The sequence below is a fragment of the Psittacula echo genome, assembly GCF_963264785.1.
Source record: "Psittacula echo genome assembly, chromosome: 4".
Lineage (NCBI taxonomy): Eukaryota > Metazoa > Chordata > Aves > Psittaciformes > Psittacidae > Psittacula > Psittacula echo.
In genome coordinates, this window is record NC_137738.1 from 10,839,856 (window position 1) to 10,864,074 (window position 24,219).

The following is a 24,219-nucleotide window of genomic DNA, read 5'->3' on the forward strand; positions in this document are numbered from 1 at the left end:
CATGGGTCTGAGATGCTCTCTCTTCCCCCACATGCCATCACTTGTCTTACACTTTCTAGTCCTGCTTGTTTCCAAATCCATAACCTTAGCATGTGCTGCCTACACCCAAAAAGTGAGCGTCAGACAGGGAGGGATGCCATCGGCTGGTGGGAAAGTTCAGCGTGGGGCTTGAGGGGTGCCTTCACACGGGTGCATGGTGGCACACACAGGCTCTGGGGTTTTCCACCATGGAAAGCTGCAGGAGTAGCTGCTCTGGCTGTGCAAATGAAAGAGAAGTGATGCTCATGGTGCTGGTGAAAGTGCTGGGTGTGCTTCGAGGCACTCACTGCTCCTTTGCTTGAAACTTAAATCACATTAGCTCAAAGCAGACTGTTCCCAGGAGTAACACAGTAAGAAAATGCTCTTTCTAGGCAGCTGATGCTCACGGCAGCAGTCGGACAGGAAAGCCATCTCTTTAGCACAGCCTGAAGGTGGCAGCAGTAACATTTCATACACTTCATTGATCAGTGTTTTAACCCTGATGAAAGAGATGGGTATGGTGGGCCTGGGAAGAAGGAAACGGAGGACTCTGCCCTTATCCTGCAGCTTTTGCAAGCAGTTAAAAAGCGAGCAAGCAGGACTCCAACTTGCTTTGCAAGTCCCTTGACGCTGTTGACAGTTAGTCTCCCTTGCTGCCTGAGGCTGCAAGACACTGGTCAGGGTGAAGGTAGCATGAGCAGCAGTGCAAGCTTACAGACTGCCTTGCTTCCAGACAGAGATTAAACCCAGAAGAGCGAATGACGAGTTCATGAGGGTGACGTGTGCCTTGGATGCCATACAGACCATGATGCCGTGAAATTTCTATGGCGATTCTGCACATGGCATCCGCATTCACCTACCCCTTGGACACTGTGCTGGAGCTGTGCATGAAAGCAGGTCTGTCTGTCCCCTTCCTGCTGACACCACTTCCCTTCTGCCTAAACACATCAAAAGCTCTGCCTTAGAAAGAGGCAATTGCTCTAGATAGTCCTCACTGACATACAGCAGGGCTTCAGCAGAGAATGAGAGAAGCCTGCCTTAGAGAAGCTCAGAAGAACAACTGATGCAGTGAAGTTTATTGGTGCATCCCACCTTGGGGCAGGCCAGCTACAAGGCTGGAGTGAGATATCATAGCATATGTTCTCCTAACGCCACTGGAGCTGCAATCGATAACATGAAAGGGCCATTTTCACTATATCACCATCTATCAGCAACACTGTGGCCCAGCCTGCAAACCAAGGTTGGGACCTCTCCAGCTCTGGCTGCACTATGAGCATGAGAAGTACCAACTGCCCTCAACCACTGCAGAGGGACCTGAATTAGTGCTGCATCCCACTTCCCCCTGTCTCATCGCAGCTGCACACAGGGGATGCACAACCGAGCCAGCACAGCTATCACATATGAAGGTGTGAAAAGCAAACACCTTGGATGAAAGGCACCATGAACATCAGCTGAGCAGGTTTCTCCATGACCCACTGCCTTGGCTTCCCCTTGCTCCTCAGTTGACCTTATATCAACATAATTCAGTAGTGCCAAAATTACAGAGTAATAAATACTAGCAATCAGGAGCCAGAGGTGTAGCAAGGGTGGAGGAACAAGGCACAGCAAAGGCAAAGGAGCATGTGTCCATGCTGGAGCTAAAGACTTCATCCCCTGCACCGTGCCAGCAGGTCACCAGCACAGAGCTCCCTCTGACTCAAGTGACAAGGCACCCAGAGCCTTCATGCACAGATCTGGGGAGAGAGTTGCCAGCAGCGAAAGGCAAATGTCATTGTCTGCTCTGAAATCATCAGAATTTAAATCCTATTAAATCAATTTATTAGTGCTTAATTTGCATGAAATTAAATTCAGCTCCTATTCAAGGAGCCATCACTCCCTTAAATCATCAGCACTGAGCATTTTACATGAGCCTAATTAAAAACGCTGCTGGAGCATTGCCCATGTATTCCCCTTTCACCACTCAACATGTGCCTGTCAGTTACAGACCTTGTCCCGCCAACCCTCCCTGTTGCGGAGATGGTCCCACCTGGGTGCTGGGTGTAGGAAGACCAGAAAAGGCCACTTTGCACCCTAAAAGCTCATTGTTTCCTTACTCAGATGCCTACATGCAGTTGGTTTATGGTTGGGTGGTCATGTCCATTAAGAGGGAAGAGGAGGTGGACATCAGCGATGCGTCCCCTGGGGGTGGCCCTGGTCGCTCAGGATCACTCACCTCTTTGATCCTCTGCAGCAGAGGGAGCAGCCAGTCCTTATTCACCTCACAGTGACTGTCGAGGAAGGTCAGGACTCCTGCTTGTGCCACATCTGCCCCTCGGATTCGGGATCGGATCAGACCTGTTCAGGAACACACTATCTCAGTTGCCACCCAGATAGCCGGGCAATGTCCCTGGGTGCCTCCAGCATGGTCTCCTGCACTCATGCATCTCCTGGGTTTTGACCCATCTAAATCCCATTCAGATAAAACATAGCTTAGGTTCATTGTCTCCTTCCCGGCACTGCAGGGCATGCCAACCATTTCCCAAGGTCACCGAAGAAAACAAAGCGCTCCACCAAGGGCTCACCATAATGATTTATAGCATTCACACCAATCCTTAATTTGCACAATTATTTCTGCTGTCACCTTCTGGGGCAAAACATGACCCAAAATGCTTTCATAACCCCCTGCAGATAATAAATCCAACATAGATGTAAGTCTGTGGGGAATGGGCCAGGGGAGTCAAGGGTGGGATCACCTCATGCCAGAATTAGACTTTTCCCTACTGTGCTTCTCTCCATGTCTCAGTGACCCCCAGATCTCTCTTCCACCCTGGGGGCACTGATGATGTACAGCTCAATGGGAACACATTTTCCACCAAGGAAGAGGGTCGGCTCTCAAGGTGCTAAGAGTCTGCTTGTCTCATCAGGGCCCTAACGGTGAATTCAGAGTCCTTTGGAGCTGAGGATGGATTGCTGTGTGTGTTTGTGAGAGAGAGAAATGAACCAAGGGAGGTCATGGAAAACAGCTGCATACATGGGTTTCACACGAGACACTTTGGCAAGATCACTGCTCTTAGGGATGCTCTGTTCCTGTCTATACAGGAATCAACTGGCTTTCCAACACTCCTGCTGCTTTGCTGCCAATGCTCAAGTGAACCACAATGTAAGGAAGGAGGTGGTCCATTGGGAAACAAAAGGACACGCAGGTTGTTCAAGGAGAGCAGAGCTTCTTGAAGAAGGACAACAGTGGTAATACAAGCGGAGACGGGGATAGATACAGAGAGACAGAAGAGTTTCACGGATCAGCCACACATCAGGTCTATGCAGAAGGAGGTTGCTGACTTTCATATTAAAGTTCCCTAGAGGAAAAGGGTCAAGGAACAGTCCCGGAGCAGGATGGAGAGGGACAGGAGAACAGAGCCTGGATGTCCCATATCTCTCAATGCAACTTCTGAGATGTTGTGGGTAGGCATGGTCTGTTGTACCCACCTCAGCCCTCCCCAAATCCTGGCAGGTCCTGAGGGGTACAGCTTCAGTGATGTATTAAGTGAGATAAACCCTCCAGGCTGGGCTACTCAAAACACAGGAGAGAAAGGTGAGAAGGAGGTGCAGATCTTCGGAGACTTCTCTTCCCCTCCTGCCAAAGCAGGTGTATCTCTTACATTGAGGGTGATGCCACCCTGATCCCAGACCTGCACAGCTGAAACCTTCTGCAGAGAGAATCCAGAGGCGAACCCTTCCTGCTCCTCACTATCCCCAAACCAACACACACCTGGGCTCCCACCTTTGATTTTCAGCATGGAAAAACTTCTTTGCCTTTGGTTTTGTTTTGTTTTCCTAATGCCTCAAAGCAGGACTTGAAAACAGCCATTCAGACTATGGGCAGCTGGAAAACATCTCACAAGGTTGCCAGCAGCAGCCCAGCAGGACACACATTCATCCTCCATAGAGCCCTTCTTAATCTTTCAAATACAATTAGTTATTAAAAAAAAACCCCGAAACTCAAAAACCAAAACCCAACAAAAAAAGCCACAGAAGCAGCAGGAGCAGATCTCGTCTCCTTCATCAGAGCAAACATCTTTAAGCGTAAGACCCGGGGCTTCGTTTTGCCTGTTCTAATTTTCTGGCTAATAAGCTACAGCTGAGCCCCACTGGATATCTTAATATCCCATCTTTTCCAGTGAAAGAGGGGGGGGATCTATTTCAAATCCCAGCCCTTTATCACATCTCCTTTTATCAGCCCCCCGCTTATTGCAGGAGCCACTAACCACCCTTGTCGCCCATTCCATGGAGGTCCCCCATGGCTCCATCACCTTCCCACCTCCTGAAAACTGTGTTTCCCAGCTGGGTGGTGGCAGACAGCTCTTACCTTCTCGCCGTCCATTCCGCAAGCACTTCACCTTGGGGAGCTTGCACAGCAAGCGGCAGTCATCAGCTTGGGAAACACAAAGGAAGGATATGTCACCCTCAGCCCTCATGGTGGCTCTGCCAGCAGAAATGGTCCTAGGGGAAATTGGCAGCAGGGAGAGGACCCCATCCCACACTGGCTGATGGTTTATTAGGGTGATGGCACTGCTGGGGCACAACAGCTTTACCCCTCGGCTCATGCTACGTAAATCAGCACTGGCACAGCCGCAGTTTTCATTAAACTAGTGAAAACCCAGGAGAATCACTGAATTACTCTGTAAAATCAGCGTAGAAGAGCTTTGGTTGGGGTCAGAATGTGACTTTTTGCACATTAATGCAAATCATTATTTTTAGTAGCTGCAAAGCAACGCGAAGCTGTGTGATACACATTTGCCTGGCGGGACAGGAGCTTTCTGAGGTGGCCTGTGAGCACTCAGTGAGAAGAAAGTGATGGTCAAAGAGAGTTCTGTGTGTCAGCTGGGGGCTCCGCATGCCCTGGGCAGCAGGTCCATGGGGCAGAAAGGCCCAGTAACTACTCACACCCAGGCTAGTTTAGTCCTGCAATCCTAGATGCAGTTGCTGCCATTGCTCTTGCCCTGGTGCCTCCTGCAGCCCCAGCACCCCTCCTCACCCAGATTCCTCCCAGCAAGTCGGAGGATGCCAGAGCTGGATCTGCAGGTAAATGCACCCATCAGAGCCACCTCTACCTCTGCACACCCAAGCTGTGACCTCCACATCCCCATCACGCCTCCCACCACCCTTCTTCCTCAGCACCACAAACACACACGCATGTGTCCCTCCACCTGTGCTCATCCTCTGTGCCCACACACACCTCCGAGCGCTTTCATCCCCTCCAGCAATCTTTGTGGATAAGAGACACCAGCGTATTCATATCCCTAACAACACAGGTACAGACCTATGTTGCTCTGTGCACACCAAAGGAGCAGAAGTGGCAGGGGCTGGCTACAGACCTAAAATGGAAATTTGCTGGGAATCCGCATGCAGAACATCTGCATCCCAGCAAATAAAAGGTCAGCAGGCAGAGAGAAGTGAGAAACAAGACACAACTGGGTACGGTATAAAAGCACCGATTGCTTGGGTTGCAGGGAAAGAATTGACCATGTGTGAATAGCGTATTATGCAAATACCTGTGTTTTATGTAAATGCATGCAGAATAGATGCCAGCAGACTCTGGCTATCACAGGAAAGAAGATGTAAGACATCTGAGAAGCACTGATTTAGATAGCCAAGGGGCTGCTCTAAGTTATATGAGACACAGGCTCCCCACTGGTGCCCTGGGATGAGCTTAAACCCAGCCCTGCTCCTTCTTCCCACCACATGCCACCGAGGAAGAGGGGAGCTGCACTCCCACAAACCTTTCTCCTTTTAGGAAGGCAAATGCTTTGTCTATTTAGCCAAATACCAGGTGTTTAATCCCTTTACCCTTCAAAAAGGCAGCTCTGCTGTATGCCAGGGCAGCTCAAGCCCTTGTTCCTTCTTTACTCCATTCTGTGCCTCTGCAGACTTGCCTAGCCTGGCCCCTGTGCACTGGAGTCACTCCAAAGCTCACCATGACTGCAGCCCCTTCTCCTGGCTTCAGCACCTTCACAGGGAGATGTTGATGCTGAGAAGTGGGTCTCCTGTGAAAACTGTCCCTAATGCTCTCCAAGGCAGTGCCTATTTATAACATCCAAGGGTAAAGCGTAGCTCTTTTTTTCTTTCCCTTTTACACCTCTCTGGCTTTGTTTTCGTGTCTCCTAGTAAATGACTGCATTTTGCAGCTTCTTGAAATGGAAGTGCCATGAATCGCTCAGCCTAGGTGTATTTTATCATCCTTTTTATACCTGAGAGGTTTTTTGAGCACTTACTCTCAAGCACCTGGATCTTCCACTTGCCCACATCACTGGGCAAGGTCTTTAGGTGGGGTGGTTCCCTGGGGCTTCAAATACTGACTTCTGCTGGAGATCAGACCTATTGATTTCAGTTGAGTGATGCTATTAACCAGGAGAGAATGGCAGGAGGACGTGGGCTGTCTGTGGTGTACAGCGCTATTTATGTAACACTATCTCAGAAGTTGGCAACCCACGCAGGAAATCCTCTTTACATGGGTGAAAAGAGGGTGAAGAAGAAATCAAGAGTTGCTGGCCACCTACATAAATGTATGCAGAACATATGCATACATCAAGAGGGTCAGACTACCATTATTCTGTGCAATCCCAGTGCGGTCAACCCATAATTGCTCCTGGCTGCAGCTGAAAACCAGACCACAGATACTACGGCTGTGGTAGGATACAACAGTCAGAGTTGGATCATGTCTACTGGGCATAAAAACCATTTGCCATGCACTTTTCTTGTGTTACTTTCATGAGAAGAGGTTTGATCGTTTGGAGTTTGAATTCTCTGCATGGCAATGCAAACCTTGCTCTCCACACCTACAAAGTGTTCCATTTGATTCCATTTCAACAAACTCTCCCCCCTCTCTGTATAAATCCCACTCTCGCATGCTCTTTTGGTTTGTCCCCTTGCTTTTAAGATAGAAAGGGTCACTTACGATCATCACTGAAGTCATCCACTAGTATGATTTCATGGACGAGGTGCACTGGGGTGCGGTTCAGCACACTAAAGAATGAAGAGAGAAAATCCATGACAGTGCTTGACCAACTCAACAACCAAGCCAAATGGGGTGGAAAAGCCTAAGAACTGATACCTGCCAAAGCACAGAAGACCAGGCTTGGATTTCCAGAAAGGATATGCTAGATAAGACCCAGAAACCAGCCCCTCCACCTCCCAGTAACCTGCAGTGCCTGACTATCAGTTCCCTAAGACTGATGAAAGAGCCAAGTGCCCAGTAATAGCTGAGATTCCCCTTACTACCTTTGTGAGCAAAAGCAGAGCACAGCATAAAGCCAGGAGACACTGGCTTTTCAGCAACACGCACATCACTCTAAGTTTCCTAACGGGGCTTACAGCAAAGCTGCCGTCACCCTGCCACCTCTCCTGCAGCTAATGATATGGTGTCTGCCAACAGCAGGGCCAACACAGAGAAAATTACCCAGCTCAAACCCATCTTTACAGAGCTCACAGCTGTGGTTGGACAACTCCTGTTTTTATGTGTGAGCTGATTGCGTTTCAGACACTGCCAGGAGGATAAGAGCAGGGTTGGAGGCCACCTATTTAATGAAAGAGAGGATGTGGATCACAGCTCCCTCCAGATGGACAGACACTGTGAAACGTGGCTGCAAGCTACAATCTTCCTTTAATTATGCCCCTGAGGGTGGGGTTTTATATTATTATCATTATTAAAAAATCTAGAGCTGTTCTCCCCTCTTCTTGCATGGCGCAGAGGTCACCAGAATTGCATGTGCTTGAAATCCTGCCCCAGCACCCAGCAAAGGGTCGAGGCTGATTTCTTGAAGCAGAAACCTCAGGGCAGCCCTAAAATCTCCTAAATGCTTGACCTGGGCTTTGGTAATGCCAGTTGGGTTGTACAGGCTTTTCCAGCCTTTGTCATGAAAGTGGCTCCTTTTTCACCCAAGATTTAAAATACCCCCAAATTTCACACCTGAACCTGCCTTCTGGTCTGGGTTGGAAAAAACCTTCAAACCTGCCATTGGCATAAGAGGGCAGACACCCCCCAGGCTAACCCTGAAGCCCCTAATACCTCCAGCTCCTTATGGACAGGTTTCCCTGAGTTCCCAGAGCTCCAGCAAAAAGCCTGGAAGTCTGGGAAAACCACATCACTGGCCTAGACCCTGGTCAAGACAGCTCCAAAGGGCAGCATCTCTGGAGGACCTGGATGCTCCGGAGCCACCAGCCCAGCAGGCAGGAACCAGGAGGGGTCTCATGGCATCACCCCCAGATGTCTGAGACCACTCAGCCAAAGGGCTACATAACTCCTATGAAACCTTCTTGATGGAAAACCACGAGCCCACCAAACCCTTGGAGTATCTGTGCCTATTGCCAGGTACCTGCTGTCTGTGCTGGTGTACCCCCACCACATCAGTGCTGGAATTACAACCCTCCAGTGAAAATGAGTTGAGCTGGATTTCTTTGGAAGGAGAACAGGACATCCCATGGCAGATGGTGGAAATGGATCCTCTCTCCAAGGTATTTTTTTAGTTTGTATGCTTGGTTTTAATTCCCAGCAGAGATCTGAATAAAAAGGGCTTTTATCTTAGACTGGGTAGGTAAAGCTGCGTTGTGGAGCTCCTCAAAAATCACTTCCAAGAATCACTGTGCCTGGAAACACAATCCCTGCCTCCTCCAGCTTCAGGATCTTGGCAAAAGCCATGATTTTCCCCTACTTCGGGTGCCTTGCATGTTAAGGTTGGGGTGGAGATGAAAAGAAAGCTGCTGTCCCCTAAGCAACAGTCATGGAGCCCTACATCCCGGAGCTGCTGTGGCCACCCCAGCATCCCTAAGGCAGAGTTAGACAATGCTGCCTCACCAACACCCGCTGCCTGCTCTAAGTATTAGGAAAACCAGCTGCACCCCCTGCTTCCGCTGAGGCACACAGAACAATTTAGACGTGCTGCTCATACCTGTCAAGTGGTTTTTAATTATTATTATTAATAGGTTTGTTATTTTTAAAGAAAATCCCCGTATGCGAGAGCTGAGTTCAGCAAATTACTGCAGCTAAGCATCAGTATGGAGAGACAGGAGAGCAATATCATGCTCAGTGGAATATTTAACAAGCGCTGATTGCCTGGAAACCCAACTTGGTGAAACCTGCAGGAAAGAAGCAGGCTTGTAAAAAAGCCAGCAAAATAAATAAATAACCCACTGAGAGCAGGAGCGGAGAGGCAGTGGGCAGCTTGAATATTCAAAGCCTGCCTCCACTTAGTCTGCCCTATAGATTCAGCCACCAGAAGTGCAATGCAGGGCTTAACTCTACAAAAGGAAAGTGGTTACAAAGGGGCTGTATCTACTTTTGCTTGTACCAGCAAGAATAACTCAACTAAACCCACTGTGCTGGGCTGTAGACCTGGGCTCTAAGCAGTTCTTAGTGCTTTAGAGGAATTCCCCTCATGGCACCTCTTATGGAAGAAACTCCAGCATGGATGGTTTTCAAGGCGCTGGGCTGGGGAGATGTGCAGCCCAGCCTCCGCTCAGCTGCAGGCTCCCACTGTTCCTAGGTCAAGCAGTTTGCTGCCAGCTCTGTGCCTCTGCTTGCCGCTCCATAAACCAGGGATGATGTCCCTTGATGCCAACGATGGCCATCAGTGGGAGGCAGAGGGGAGACCAGAGCAAGGGAGAAAAAGTCAGCACGCTGTCTGACAAGCAAAGGATGTCTCCACGGACTGCTCTGGCTCCATGAACCCCATTCGTCCATGGGGTTAGCGATGAGCACTACCACGGGTGATGCAGGATCCCCTGGAACCGTGAGCAGCCTCCCCTGTACCACTACAGCCCTGGTGAGGATGGCCCAAAGGCTGGGTCTACCACAGGTCTAAGGGACCCAATGTCTGCTGTTTCCAGGGGGCTTTGAGCTCATTGTAGCCCTTACAAGTTTGTGCACAGACACCTGACAGCCCCAAAATTACAACAAAGCTCTGGGCCACTTGATGCAGGCACTAAGAGATCCACAGCAGAGGCTGAAACACCATGACTGCAGCCAACTTCCCAATATAGCCAGAGCAAGTGTGCCAACTTTTCAGCAAAACCAAACTCACACCTCCAATGCATTTCATACCTGAGCTCTATTAATCACACTGTAACACAGCAATGCCACTGGAAACACAGATTATCAATACCCCTCCTGCAGAGCCCCTCAGAGAGGATGGCAAAGAGAGGCACCAAATCCTGCAAGTCCCTGTAATGTCAGAGACTTTTTCCTTTTCTTTTCCAGATAGACTATAAAAGCACTTTTAACAATTCAAAGGCAGCTTTTCTATTACTTGTGCCTTTGCTCAGCTTTGATTTTTTTATTACACTTCCTTTTCTTTCATATGCGTGTACATGGCTTTTTTTTCCATTATATGGATAAAATCATAAGACAATATTATACTGCTTTGAAGTCCTTCTGTTATTTATAGACTTTTTTCCCCTGAAATCAAACATAGGTAGATATACTGCAGTGATGGGCGTATTTTAACAAATCAAACCAGCTTTTAAGTTCTGTTAAGCCAGAGATCACAACGCTTTCTCCTTTAAATTGCCAAAAGACCTGCTACCATTGAAATGAAAACTCATGCCTCTAGTACAGAAAGTGCTTACGCTTACTCAACCCATTAAGACCAGATTCACTGCTGAATTATCTTGAAAAGTTAATGCTGAAATTTTCTGTGTTTCACTGGATTTAGCAGACGTTATGAAGATGCAGACATGAAGAATTTCACTGTAAGGTCCTTTTTCTGTCCTCCTCAACAGTTTGTTGAGATCCTTTTCCACCTACCCAAAGGTAAGCATCGGATCCAGCAATTTCATCTCTAAATAAATCATAGAATCATGGAATGGTTTGGGCTGCAAGGGACCTTAAAGCTCATCCAGTTCCAACCCCCTGCCATGGGCAGGGACACCTTCCACTAGACCAGGTTGCTCCAAGCCCCATCCAACCATCCCATCAAAAAAAAATCAGCATCTGAAGTATCAGAACCTGTAATTAAAGCCAAGTAGTTAATTCTACTATAACAGATAATTGCTGCCACTACCTGTAACACACTGTATTATATAGCACATGTGTACATATAATTTACATACATCCCAGAAAGCCCACTTTCTTTATGTACAGGTCAGGTTCCCTTTTCTCCCAAGCAAGATAAACAACAGGGAGCATGGATGATGCTTATTAATGAAATATCTAGACCAGTGCCAAAGTCACCTTCTGGCCAAAGGCTGATATGGTTTTGGTCATCACCCAGAATACTGGTTGCTTTGTAGAACTGACTGTGGACGTGGGTCCTTGGGAACTCATGAACCCGTTAATTCTCTCTATGGCAACATACTGGGACTTGTTAAGCATAAAAAAAACCCCACCTTTGGGAGTATAATAAACTATCAAAAGGGACAAAGGTCACAATTACTGAAATCAGACCGAGCGCGCAAAGAGAAAATGCCCACCAAAATGAACTGCTTCAACAACCCAAAATGGCTAATTATGTAGGAAGAGAGGCATCACACCAAGAATAACCATAATGAGCTTTGATTACACTGCGGCTTTTGCATTTTATTCTTTCAAATACCCACCAAGCTCTTTGAAATTCAAGAGTTCTCTTATGTTAACATCAAAAGGTAAAAGCGCATGGAGGGCTCTGTACTCAGCCACCACGAGAGATGATTAGCAAATTAAGAAGAAAAAAAAGTCCAGGGTTTAAGCAAAAAGAAAGAAATAAAAAAATAGTCAGCATAAAGTGCTAATTATACAGTTTCTGCACAACACCTGGCTTGTTTTTGCTTCTTTAATCAGGCTCGTTTCAGTTATGGCACAGACTCTATATGGTACCGCTGCTGCCTAAGGAAGGAGGTGTGCGGCTTTGTCATTCCCCTTTCTCAGATGTGCGTGGATGCAGACATCTGCAAAGGGGAAGGTGTGAGGTGCTGGCTGTCTAAGACGTCACTTCTCTTACTTATAAGCACCAGAAAATGAAAGGCACAATACTCTCTCTGCTAATTAATGTTCTAAATATTTGATGTGGCATTCACAGCACTCGCGTCAGGACTTTTGCCAAAGGATGTGTTTTGGTTTGTCAGTGAGAGGTGGATAATTAAGTTTCCTTATTCCTCTTCTGGGCTTCCTAGCTGCAAGTTTGAAGAATAAATAAAGACCACTGAGCAGAGTGAAAAGGACTGTCTCACCCCCTGCCTCCTACACTCCTCTCCTGCCCAGCCTGTTCCAGTGCTGACAGGCCACCAAGCTCCCAACACCACCCCGCTAGAGAAAGTTACAGCATGGTGGTCATGGATAGTCAGGAGCAGAGCATCACCCCTGCCTGCCTACCTGCAGTTCTGCCTCCCCCAGCCCTACCTCCAGGGCAGGCAGTGTTTTTCTCCCTGATGCTCCCAGGGATGCTTCCAGTGATGTGGCAAACACTCAGCCTTGCTCCCTGCAGACCTCAGCAGCAAACAACACATAGCATCCAGCTCTGAAAGCACAATGATCACCCAGCATTGGCCACATCTAGGCATGTGATCATGCCGATGCCTGCAGAGAAAGGACAGTAAAGGAAAGGAGATGATATTCTCATAGTCAAGCTATGGAGTAGATCTCCCTACCAAATCGGTAATGAGATGGGGAGGCACTGTTACCTATTACTGTCCCAGCACCCAGCCCAGCCAAGGTGATGAGGAGTGCATCTTTCCCAACCACACTGCTCCTCCTCCTCCAGTGACTGCTATAGCGTTGGAGGCATCCTTAAGTTCTCCCTCTGGAGGAGCTGGGAAGCCAGAGCTGAGCAATGAGCTGGTTTCCCTTCCTAAATCCATGCTAACACAAGATGGAAAAAAAAAAGAAGGAGGAAATTGTATTGCTTATTCTCTCCCTTTTCCTGCCTTCCCTCCTTAGGTTTACTCATGTGGTCCCACCCCTAGGGGCTGTTGAAGACTCTCACTGTCTTTAATGCACTGAGCCTTGGAGCTTGAAATGCATGAAACCAAACCACATGGGGGGTAAAAAACTTGCCCAAGGTAATTTGGAAAGGCTGAAACAACAACCCAATGGTAGTTTCTTCACTGTCTGCATAATAAGATAAAAAAGTATATCTCAAGAGCTACTTTGCTATTCACCTTTCTGGCCTCTTCTTTCATTTTCTACTTCCCTTTCTCACGACACCTATCCCTTATTTACATGCACTATTGTATGTATTCACAAGCACAGTTACATCTACATTTATAAATGATGACTACGTCATTTGTAGAGATTTGGGCATTCAACTAATATAGCTTTCTCCCCCCCATCCTTTTTTTCCAGCTGGCAAATGGTCAGAGAAAAGATTATGAAACTTAAATTAATTTATTATTCAACACAGTCCAGTAGCTTTACTCAATAGCTCTGATGATGCAAACTGTTCATAAACAAGCCATCCTAAATGCTCCCAAAGTAACTTGTGTAAAGGGTGCTGGAGGCCACGTGCTGGTGCCTCTGCTTCATGGATCAGAGCACTCACATCCTCACCAAGAGCCACATGCAACACACTGAGCCTATAAAACAGCTCAGATTTGGCACTCAGTGAGCGTTAAAGCTCTCAAGCACCTAGAAAAATGGTAGGAACAGCAAAATCCCTCCTGCTCCTCATGTACATGGCCCCTTCTGCAAGAGGTGATCTCTTCCCCTGCTAGAGGGTGCCTTTACCAGCATTTCCCTCTGCCACTCATCCACGATGTCCTGTAAGACCAAGCAATGCCCCTTTGCCCTGTTTCTTGCTCCTGAATGAGAATATTTGTTTCGCAATGAGGTTGGAAAACACAACTTACTGGAACTCAGGAAACCAGGTTTGCAACCCAAGATCTTATAGAATCATAGAATAGTTTGGGTTGGAAGGGATCTTCAAAGTCCAACCTCATGCAATGAGCAGGGACATCTTCAACTAGATCAGGTTGCCCAGAATTGCGTTCAGTCTGGCCTTGAACGTCTCCAGGCACTGCACATCCACCACCAGCCACAGACAAATCACCTCTCTGTTCCTCAGGCCATCTGTCACCTGGGTTATAACAAGAGCATGATGTGGAGATGCACTGGGAAGAACAGGGTAGAGAAGCCCATTTCACTCCCTGCCATGCTAAATGCACTTAGAGACACTTGGCCACATAATGCACCAAAAGGCACAAAGCAGTATCAGGAGGACAGAGGTTTTTTTCCAATGGCCATGGAAAATGACCCATGTCGTTACAGCCACTGTGGGATGGAGTTATCTGGAAGATCTAATTAAACTAGCCATTTTGCTGAACAAGGAGAGGGAAAAAACACAGCAGTCACAAGGCACAGCAAATTAATCTACAGAGGCTGAAGAGGCAGATGAGCTCTCAGCTAGGTCCAAAAAAAGTCAGAGAGGTGGCAATATGTGCACTATCATGGCCAGAGAGAGGAGCAGAGTAGAAGCCACATCACCAGCACAACTTGCCACCAAGGGCTGGTACCCCTATGGCTGGTTGGATCTAAGCAAGTTTATAAATACTGCATCCAGGAGTAAAAGGTTGAACCCTGACGCCACGAAGCCACTTCCAAACTGAGGACCAGAAAAAATAGGATCACCTCAGGAGAGCTCAGGTTCTTAGCCCAGGGAGAGGCAGGGGAGATAGCAACATCATGACAAGGTTGTCATCTCAGTTCCTCACTGCCTGGGCTTGCCTCTGCAGTGCAGCTCAATGGGATGTTGCGCAGAGCTCTGTCACTGTCTAGAGATAAGCCTACAGGAAAGATGGCTCAGAAAGGGCCCCAGAGCTGGGGAAAACCTCCCCACAGACAAAATGTGATTGTTGGAATTCCCGGAGCAGGTGAATTTTGAGGAATAGTGCATGGGGGCGAAGCTGTGGTGGAAATCACATGCAACCAGGTAAGGAAGGCCAGCAGGGCCAAATAATGAAGTCAACCAAGAAGAGGAACAAGGAAGCAAGTCTTTTTATAGCTGGAAATCACACACTTCAGAGGACGATATCGTCAAGGAAGAAGGAAATATTCAAACTAACTTTGATTTTATTTTTAACTTTGCCATCATTTTAGTGAACAGTTCTTTAATGAAGCCAGTTATGGGGGATTCAGGTATAAGAGCCATATCACAGGTCTAGCGTCTCTCATATGACACTCGTAATGCCAGGACAGTCAAGTGCTAAGTTATGGAGAAATGAGATTAAAGTCCAACTCTGCACATTATATGCTATAAGCATCCTGTATCTCAGGGGCAGAGTACTTGGTTTTGCCTTGTGACCTCTGTTACAATGATAAACCTATGCAAGGCATTGTAAAGATAAAAGAGAAGGTCCAGGACTAAGGAGGTGGTACACAGCACCAAGTGTCAGTGCTATGCACACCCAAAATCCATGCACTCTAGAGAGAGAAAGTGGTGATAGATTATTAAGTGTGAAGTGAAGGAGATGGGATTGGGCATGAAACCATAAAGCAAAGCAGGAATTCAATTTCAGGACTGTCAAGCTCACTTGTGGCACTGGGTGCATTCACCTGAGGAAAGATGCTGCTTTCAAGGAAGAGCTCAGTGAGGACATGATGGTGAATAATGTACAGCTGAGGCCTCCCCACTCCCTCCAGCCAGCAACACCAGTGTTACCACTACCAGCAATGGCAAACGGTCCCTGAGGCTGCCAGGGCTTAACTGACAAGGCTTGCAGCAGAGCACAAACCTTCCCTGTGTGGGCGTGAGACACATCTCCAAAACACTTATTGAGGGCACAGAGCAGAGAACACCCAAGTTCGCTACAGAAGAACCCACCAGCAGAGACCTGTAGATAGACCCTCAAATGTGTAGTGGACACTTCACTGTATCTTTCCACAAGAGAACTTGATCCAAGGCACACGTTGAGATTAAACACTGATTTCAAAAACCTGTGGTGAAAATGAAGCCTTTAGTCTATCCACTACAGCAAAACACAGCCAAGAACAAAACAACAGATGAAGGAATGGCCACATGCCCAGAGCACTCCACCGTGTATCCAGAGAAGTACACAAAACGTCCTTGAAAATCTAGCCTGCATGTGCACCATTAGGGCTTCTCAATTAACAAGTCTTTCTGGCACTCGATGGATCACTGGAGAAGCTCAAACAGCACTACCAGAGCAGACATCTGCAGAATAATAGCTGTCCCTAGAGGACTGAGAACAAACACAGCTGAGCACTGACACCCAGCTGGATGTAAAACCTCTTATTCCAGACTCTTTCCAATCTTCTGCTGCTCCCTCAAGAGTGTCCCATGCTAGTCCCTGCAAAGGGAGCACAACTACTTACTTTCCTGAGCATCCCACTGTAAAACCTACTTCTCAGAGACCAGCTTTCATGCTGATTTCTCCCCATAATCATTTGAGACCATAGCTGGTAGGTCTGATCCCATTGCTGCTGTGAGTGCAGACACATTCTCCCGTTATTCACAAAAGCCCAATTCACCCTTCTTTAGGAGCAGACTGGGAGCTCTTACCTGCGAATCGTCCTTAGCAGGGTTGACCTGGCCTCATTGTGGAAGGTGATGATGACACTGGTTGATGGGAGGTCCTGGCGATAGTGCAATGTCGTACACCTGGGGAGAGACAAAGAGGAAAAGGCTGCATGAATCCTTTCCAAAGGAGTCCAGAACCTGCCAGGTAAATCACTGAGGCTTGAAGCAGCAAAGAGCTTAGCTGTCATCAACAGGAAGGGAAGAGAAAGGAGGCACTCAGCTTGCAGCCCTTTAACATTGCTTCCCAGCTAGCATACCCTCCTGGTGCCACCAGCCACCCACCAACAGGAAGTGGGAAGATAAAGGTCCTCCTTTTTCATATTAGCAAGGGCAATACCACCTAAAGCAGATACCCCCCACTGACGTTAACGGGATCAGAAATGGGCCCTTCATGTCGAAAGTCAGGCACGGATGATGTGCTTGCAAAAGGCCAGCTGCCTTGGTGGCTTTGTGGGCTTCCTGGGGCTTTAGGTGTCATCCCAGATGTACTGGTTTAGTGTGATGAGGTTTTGCTTCTTAAAGTGAGGCAGGGGCCTAAGGACCCACCCAGCTGGTGCCACCACCAGAGCTAAGAGCATCATTGCAGCTCCAGCTCCAAGTCACCTCACTCTTGCCTCCTGAGGCAGCAACTTCCACCAGCCGGCTGCAAGGTAAGCAAAGTCCTGCTCCTAGATTGATTGTTTCCTTATTCATTCTGTCTTAATAGCACAACCTGACAATTGGGATGATTGGCATTTAACACATTCCAAGCCAGCCTGCAGAAGGTGAAAAACCACAGCTGCAGCCACAGCCCCTGCTGCCTCCTTCCTGAGAGGAAACATAGACTCTGTAATTACTTTGACCTTTAGGTGATGAAATCTGTGGATTTTAAAGACCAAAGCCAGCATAATCCTACCTCTGGAAATCCGGATACACCTCTTACATCTGTCCTGCTCTTTCCAGGTCCCTCTCAGTCCCTGCGATAGCCTTAAGATGACAGACCAGTGGCAGGAGGGCACCAGCCTGTGTAGCTCTCCATCCCAGCCATCATATCCCTTCCCATCCACGTTCCACTTGCCTGCTCTCATGTCACTGCCCAGGTGCTACCACTACCATCCTCAAGGAAAGCAGGGAAGAGGACTGTGAAACCCATTTTTCAACAAACCATCACTTTTCTCCCCCAAAGCTCTGGACCACAGTGTCTGCAAGGCAAAGTGAAAACAGACAGAAAGATTAAGCTGGGGATGGGGAAAGCAAGTAAGAGTAACCAGATGTTGCTGGTTTATGCTAGCAGCATGGCATGTTGCACCTCAGAAATGCCAAAATGCGTGAGGTATTCTTTTTAACAAGAATTTTTCACCTTTTCATTTTGAAATTGCATTTCTGATTATTTACAAAGTGGACTTAATGAAAAGAGAGTGTGCAACAGGTAAAATAATTCCAAAGACAAGAAAAAAAATGACATCTTAGGTGGGACAAAATATTTGCAAGCTGAATCAGTTGCTGCTTTTTCGCACTGTTTCACTTGAAACCTTACCCAAATCCTGTCTCAACTTGACAAAGCAGATGTCTCACTACTACCTTGTCCTTTCAGCGTAGTTACCAACCCTAGAAATTCATCACTGAACCAATTCTAATTCTAGGTGCATCCTCAAAGGACACCAAAGTTGCACAGCTACTCCACATGCAGGAGGAAATTCAGTAACATTGCCCTGTGCGTCAACACCCTCATTCATCAAAGTTACATCAGGGATGCTATAAGTAGAGGGTTTCAGAATTACTAAGCAGCACCAGGTCATGCCCTGAGCTGCTCATCTGGGTCACTGTGCTCCCTTACATCATCTAATAACCAACTTCAACCGAGCTTTCCCAGCACAATATGATGAGAAAGAAGCTGCTGCTGCTCTGTGCCTTTTTTGCCACGCTCAGGCTCAGATCTCGCTTGCTTTGTGGAGCTGCAGGGACAGACTACAACAATTGCTCTCCCTGTGCTATTTATACACCATTATCTCCTAACTGTTCCCAGATGCGCATCCTTCCACCCACTTCCAGTGCGGCATCAGGAGGGGTGTCTGTGGAGGAAACAAGGGAAGCTATTTCTGGAAAAGAATGAAAGAGGGTGGAAAATACAAAGTTATCAATACTTTACTTATGCCATTACAATAGTTAAGGAGCTAATAATTAAAGCTGCAGTGGATGTGTGCTGTATCACCCACCAGAAGGAGTGCCAGGGATACTGCACGCTGGCTGCCAGCGGTGCAATGAAGGCTCCTCATGTACTTTTGGAAGTCTAGATTTCTATGCACCAGCTCAGCCTACCCAGGCAATGTACATATGGGAAACACTGAGATGTCATACACAAGTACCTCCAGAGCTGGATCACTGGCTCTGCAACTCACCCTGATTTCTGTAGCATCCCGAAGGTGGGATTGATGGCTGTACTGCTGCTACAGAGCAGGCAGGGACACAGCAGCCCCCCCCGCCTTATTCAACTCTGCAACTAGTACTGCGCCACAAGTGGGACCCACCTCTCCAAAAACCAGCCCAAAATGGGTTAGGCTGAGCTGCTGCATCTGCCAGGGCTCCTCCAGGGTCCCTACGTGGCCCTGGCTCTGCCGTTGACCAAGATTTTATGCCTGGGTCCATCTTTCAGGAGCCATCCCAAAGTTTCCTACAGTTGGTCCCTGATTTTTTTTTCCTTCCTCTCCCAGTGTAACTGCAGCTAAACATCCTGGCTCCCCAGAAGGCAGATTTCAGTGTAAGTTGTTGACTACAAGTGTTTTTTTGGCACTTGCTTGGGTAATAAAACCTACAGCTTGGAAAAGCATTAAATCCAGCATGTCCAGAATTATTTTGTGTGACAATTACATCTGGGGTAATTTCAATTTAATACCTCACTGCAAGTGAAAATTGCAGCATGCAGCCCTAAAATTGCTGTAATAATGAAAATAAACCTGCTCAGAGCTGCCTGTGCTACCTCAGGCTGTCACTGGATAAACATTTTGTGCTGGTTATGGGATTTCATAGGTCACCCAATTGCCAACAAGAAAAACAACAAAAACAACACCCACAAAATTTCAGGAAACCAATGAAATCATGGGTTTGGTGTTTTTTTTAGATTGTTCAAAAAACCCCAAAAGTTAAAAAAAGGAATAACTGCACGTTTGCAGTGCGTTGAATCTCACTGGCTAAAGTCACTTCAAGTTTCATGCTTGGAAAGCTTGCAGCAAGACAGGGGAGCAAGCTTAGCACAGCGAGTGCTAATAGCAGCGCTGCTCTGCTGGCTCATAGCACCCGGGGAGGGCAAAAGAAGAAAGAAGCTTGGCTGGCCTGCCCTAAAGCTCCAGAGAGAGCATCCAGCCAGAGAGACAATTATTCTGTCCTCGTGCAAACCCAGAAGTCAAACTTCCATCCGATGGGAAGTTTCACTTTTCTGTTTTAAGGTTATTCGCCATTCAAATTTGAAATCATTTCCGAATCAGGAAACTGTGAAAGGGGCATTCGGGATGCAGACACCTTCGGAATCACCCTTGGAGAGTCCCATCCTGAACTGGCCACTTGCTGTACTTCCTCCAGTGTGGAAGGTGCAGCACATCTCATCTGTGTGTTCCCAGTAATCCTGAGCTCAGGAAAAAATTACCTCACACCCATTTGTGGGGACAGGGAGCGGATGGCCAGAGCCCTTCACTCATCATAGGAATCACAAAGCCCCCGCACGAAGTCCCAACCTTTGGACATTCCAGTGGCCTCCAAAATCCATCACTATTTTTTCTTGGGTTGCTTCCACCTTTGTGCTCCTGTTCAGCAAAGGTGTAGCCCACCCTGGGTGGCCTCTGCACACAGCCATCCTTGCATCCCTACAGGTCCTCCTCATGGGATGATGTACACCCATTCCCAGGGGATTTCAACCCATTTTACATTTAAAATGGCAGACTTAACTCCTAGTGCCCCTCACCAAAGTAAAGAAACACTGCTACGCAGCACAACGGCAAAGACTAACAGTGTGAACAGAAGTGGACCCTGCTCCTCAGCACCTCCTGGTCCACTTCGGGCTCACCCAGACTGCTTTCTCCTTGACACCATCACATGCCTGCAGAGCTGCCCAGTGTCTCCTGAAACCCAACTCTCACACTCACCCTCTCCTGTGCCCCATTAAATTCTTCCAAGAGATGATTATCCTCATCCCGTTCCCCCTGCCAGGCTTCTGCTCATTCCTTTTCTCTGCTTCAACAGCCACCACTTGCCAGCAGCTCTGCTTTGAATTTTTAGCGCTCTCCATGAACTTCCAAACTCTCCCTCAACACAGCTCACCACTTCCAACCGCTCTCTGCATATTTAGTTTGAACAGCCAGCCTCATCAGACAGACATACAGCATCTTTAAGCTCCCTCCTGGCTCTTCCCTTCTCTGTGGAAATAAGTGTGAGAGCAGTCTTGCCATCACACATCTAAGCCAAGAGTGTTTGGGTTGGTCTGCATGCTGTGCACTCACAGGGCTCTCCCTCTCACATCAGCTCAGAGGACAGGGACCTGCCATCAGGTTCAAACTTGAATAGAAGAAATTTAGGTTAGATACAAGGAAGAAGTTCTTCTCTGTGAGGGTGCTGAGGCCCTGGCACAGGTTGCCCAGAGAAGCTGTGGCTGCCCCATCCCTGGCAGTGTTCAAGGCCAGGCTGGATGGGGCTTGGAGCAACCTGGTCTAGTGGAAGGTGTCCCTGCCCACGGCAGGAAGTTGGAACTGAATGATCTTAAGGTTCTTTCCAATCCAAGCCATTCTGTGATTCTTTAAGAGCTCCAGCTGCATTGCACCAGCAGGTAGCAAACATGCCTGGGTTGTGCATGCCTGCAGATGCAGTATACACCTTGATCATACCTCTCAGGACAACCTCTCAGGGTGACAAAGCCCCCCGCCAGTGGGAAACCTTTGTGCGTAAATGCTATCTTTGAGCTGAAGCAAAATTACAAGACTTCCATGAAAATACTCTAAAAATAGGGACCCTGGGCATGTTGCAGTTCAGAGCTGTAGAGCAATGTATGTGCCAACTTGTATGGAAACTAATGCATTCATGGAGCTTACTGCTGGGCAGCACCGTGCACTGTCTCACCTGACCTCTGGGTTACAGTCTCTGGCATTTATCCCAGCATTTTTCAGTTATCCATGCATTAAGCCCAATGACTTCTGTCTGACTGCAGAGTACCTTTCATAAAGTCATTACTTCATGCCCTCCAGGGATGGAAAATCCAAGAAGCACTGCTCATGTTACAGTCAATGCATCAGTCTCATAAGACAGTATAAATGGGATACGACAGTTCAGTATTTGCATGACTAGAGCTCAGAGAGGGGTCAGTGATCTTCTTCGTGACATTCACCTCCCATCACCACCCTCAATTCTTCTTAGCCAAGTTCTTCCTCAAGCCATCCTTCCTGCATGTTACCTCATTTCACTCAGCTCTCAGAGACCTTCAAAATCCTACTTTGTCTTCCCAGGCTTCCTAGTGGCCAGCATCTCCTTCTCCTTCTTTGTGAATGCTTTGCCCCACCTCAATCAGGATGAGGCTGCAAAACAGAGGGCTGACCATGGTCTGCCTTGCTGAACATCTCCAGTACCACCATACACCACATGCACTAACTGGCACCCAGGGCCATGCCAGGGGACAGATGTTAGCAGCAAATAGGCTGCTTGTACATGCTGAACTTGGGGCTGGGACAAAGACCCACTGAGAAAGCTCTGGGGTTCCCTCCATAACACCAAGAGCTGCAATGCTGACCACTCCACCAGGACACATCACAATCTGAATGTGAATGTCATAGCTCAGAGCACATACATGACCTTTATAGAGGTTTGTAGAGATTGCAGCCTCTTGAGTCTATCCTGGTCCTGCAGTTCCACCTCAGCTGGTTGTGACCATAGGCAGGCGGGTGCTACCAAAACACCAAAAGGCCTAGAGCAAGGAGAAGCTGAAAAGCCAGCTGGAAGGTGGAGGACTCCAGAAAGCAGCTATAACAAAAGGAAGTAAGAAGGAATGAGGAGTCAGATGTCAGCAGGCAATGCCACATGATTTCAGGGGATGCCAGCTCAGGTTTGCCTTGCCAAAAGTGAAAAACTACCCTTGAGAAAGGTCAATAGGATTTCTCTGTGCTGGTCTGGCATGTGCCTTGGGTTGGCATTCCCAAAAAGGGACTGGAAAACCCTGAGGGTAGCATGCAATAGCCACAACGCCTGCTGGGGCTGGGAGAATGGGGGCCATCAAAAGAGGAATCCCCTGTTGAGCAGATGATCTGGGGGTGTGCAAGGGCTTAAGTGAGGGCAAGGAGGCACATCTGCAACAAATACTCAGTGGTGGTTAACATCAGAGCTAACAAGGAATTATTTAGCAGGCTTTAACTAGATGTAATCATATAAAACTGTAAGGAATACCATCAGGAAAACACTGCCAGGGCACTGAACCATTTCTGGCTGTAGATCAGGCTCCAAGAGAAACCTGTCCAAGTCCCCACCTCTCTCCTCCCCAGCACATGCTACCACAAAAATACCAGAAAACACGCAAAAAAGAAAAGCCCTCCCAAGGGTAGAAGATGCAGCTGCTAATGAAAGAAGTCTTCTCAGCCTTCCATCGTCAATGTGCTACCATAAACGTGACGGTCACAGCTCGTGCTTGCCTGCAAGCTTTTGGAAATTGAAACAGTGCTATATTTGGCTAGTGCACAATTAGTATTTCCTCTAACTCACTGCTTCTTTTGGTCTCTTTCTTTCTTTTCCCTGCAAGATAGATATCTAAAAAATTAATCAAACAGCTAAATTCGAAGAAAGGGGGAAAAACAAGACAGCAATAATAACCTGACGTGCTGCTGCCTGCGAACCTCAAAACTGACATGATGATGCATTTATAATTCATTAAAGATTCGCTGGAGTTTTGTCTTTGAAAAAGGGGAGGGGAGGAAAAAAATGAACCTACTAAAAAGGAAGGAGAGAATAGCACGGCTGCATTTAAAAACAAGTTAAACCAGATTGTGTGTCTTGATTTTCAAAGGAGCTCATGAATAATTCAGTCTTCTAGGGCTCTCAACACAGACTCAGGGTCTGTCTTGCTTCTTGACTCCCCCCCCCCCCTTCTTCAGAACTGAGGCAAAAAGAAAAAAGGAGCCAAGAAGAGTAAAAAATAAAAAGACAACAAAAAATAATAATAATAAAAAAAAAAACCTTCCCTGTTTTCAGTAGAATTTTGAAATGTGGTCAGATTTCTGATGCCAGTTTCACTGCAACCAGAGCTGGCAGCAAAGGTTTTCACGTGGTGAAAGTCAAAGCAAAATCTGGCACCTTGCACCTTCCTGGAAAGCCATCAATCCTCTATTAAAGGTCTTTAGAAACCAGGACAACCTAAAGCTACATCTCAGAGGGTCAGAATCACGGATGTAAACATTCAGTAGGGAGGATGCTTTCTGACCAGAGCTTCCTGGCACCACATGGCAAATCAAAGCAGATAAAGTCCCCATCCCCACAACACCTCCTTAGTCATAACTGGAGGTGCACAAACTCAACTCCACGCTGTGATAGCTCAAAAACACTAAAGCATGTAGGGATCTGCAGCTCTTATAGCAAAAATCCACCCAAATGGCCCCAAAATGTTTTCTGTGGTCAACCACCTTTTGCTACAGTTGGTGGAACAGGATTTTAAGGTGCTGAGTAGCTGAAAAAGCAAACAAGAGTTTGATGTAAAAAACAGTGGCATGGCCTTAATTATCAA

The 24,219-nt window shown here is 47.5% G+C and overlaps 1 protein-coding gene across 1 annotated transcript in view; it reads right to left on the bottom strand.

Annotated features, from left to right (window-relative positions):
- Positions 1–24,219, bottom strand: part of GALNT14 (polypeptide N-acetylgalactosaminyltransferase 14) — a gene marked incomplete at both ends in the record, with an annotated part of 91,338 nt that overhangs the window by 21,670 nt on the left and 45,449 nt on the right. Inside the window, 4 exons of the mRNA XM_080616906.1 lie at positions 2,231–2,352; positions 4,364–4,429; positions 6,953–7,020; positions 16,479–16,577. Coding sequence (XP_080473032.1) covers positions 2,231–2,352; positions 4,364–4,429; positions 6,953–7,020; positions 16,479–16,577 — 355 coding nt within the window. The remainder of the gene's footprint in view (positions 1–2,230; positions 2,353–4,363; positions 4,430–6,952; positions 7,021–16,478; positions 16,578–24,219) is intronic.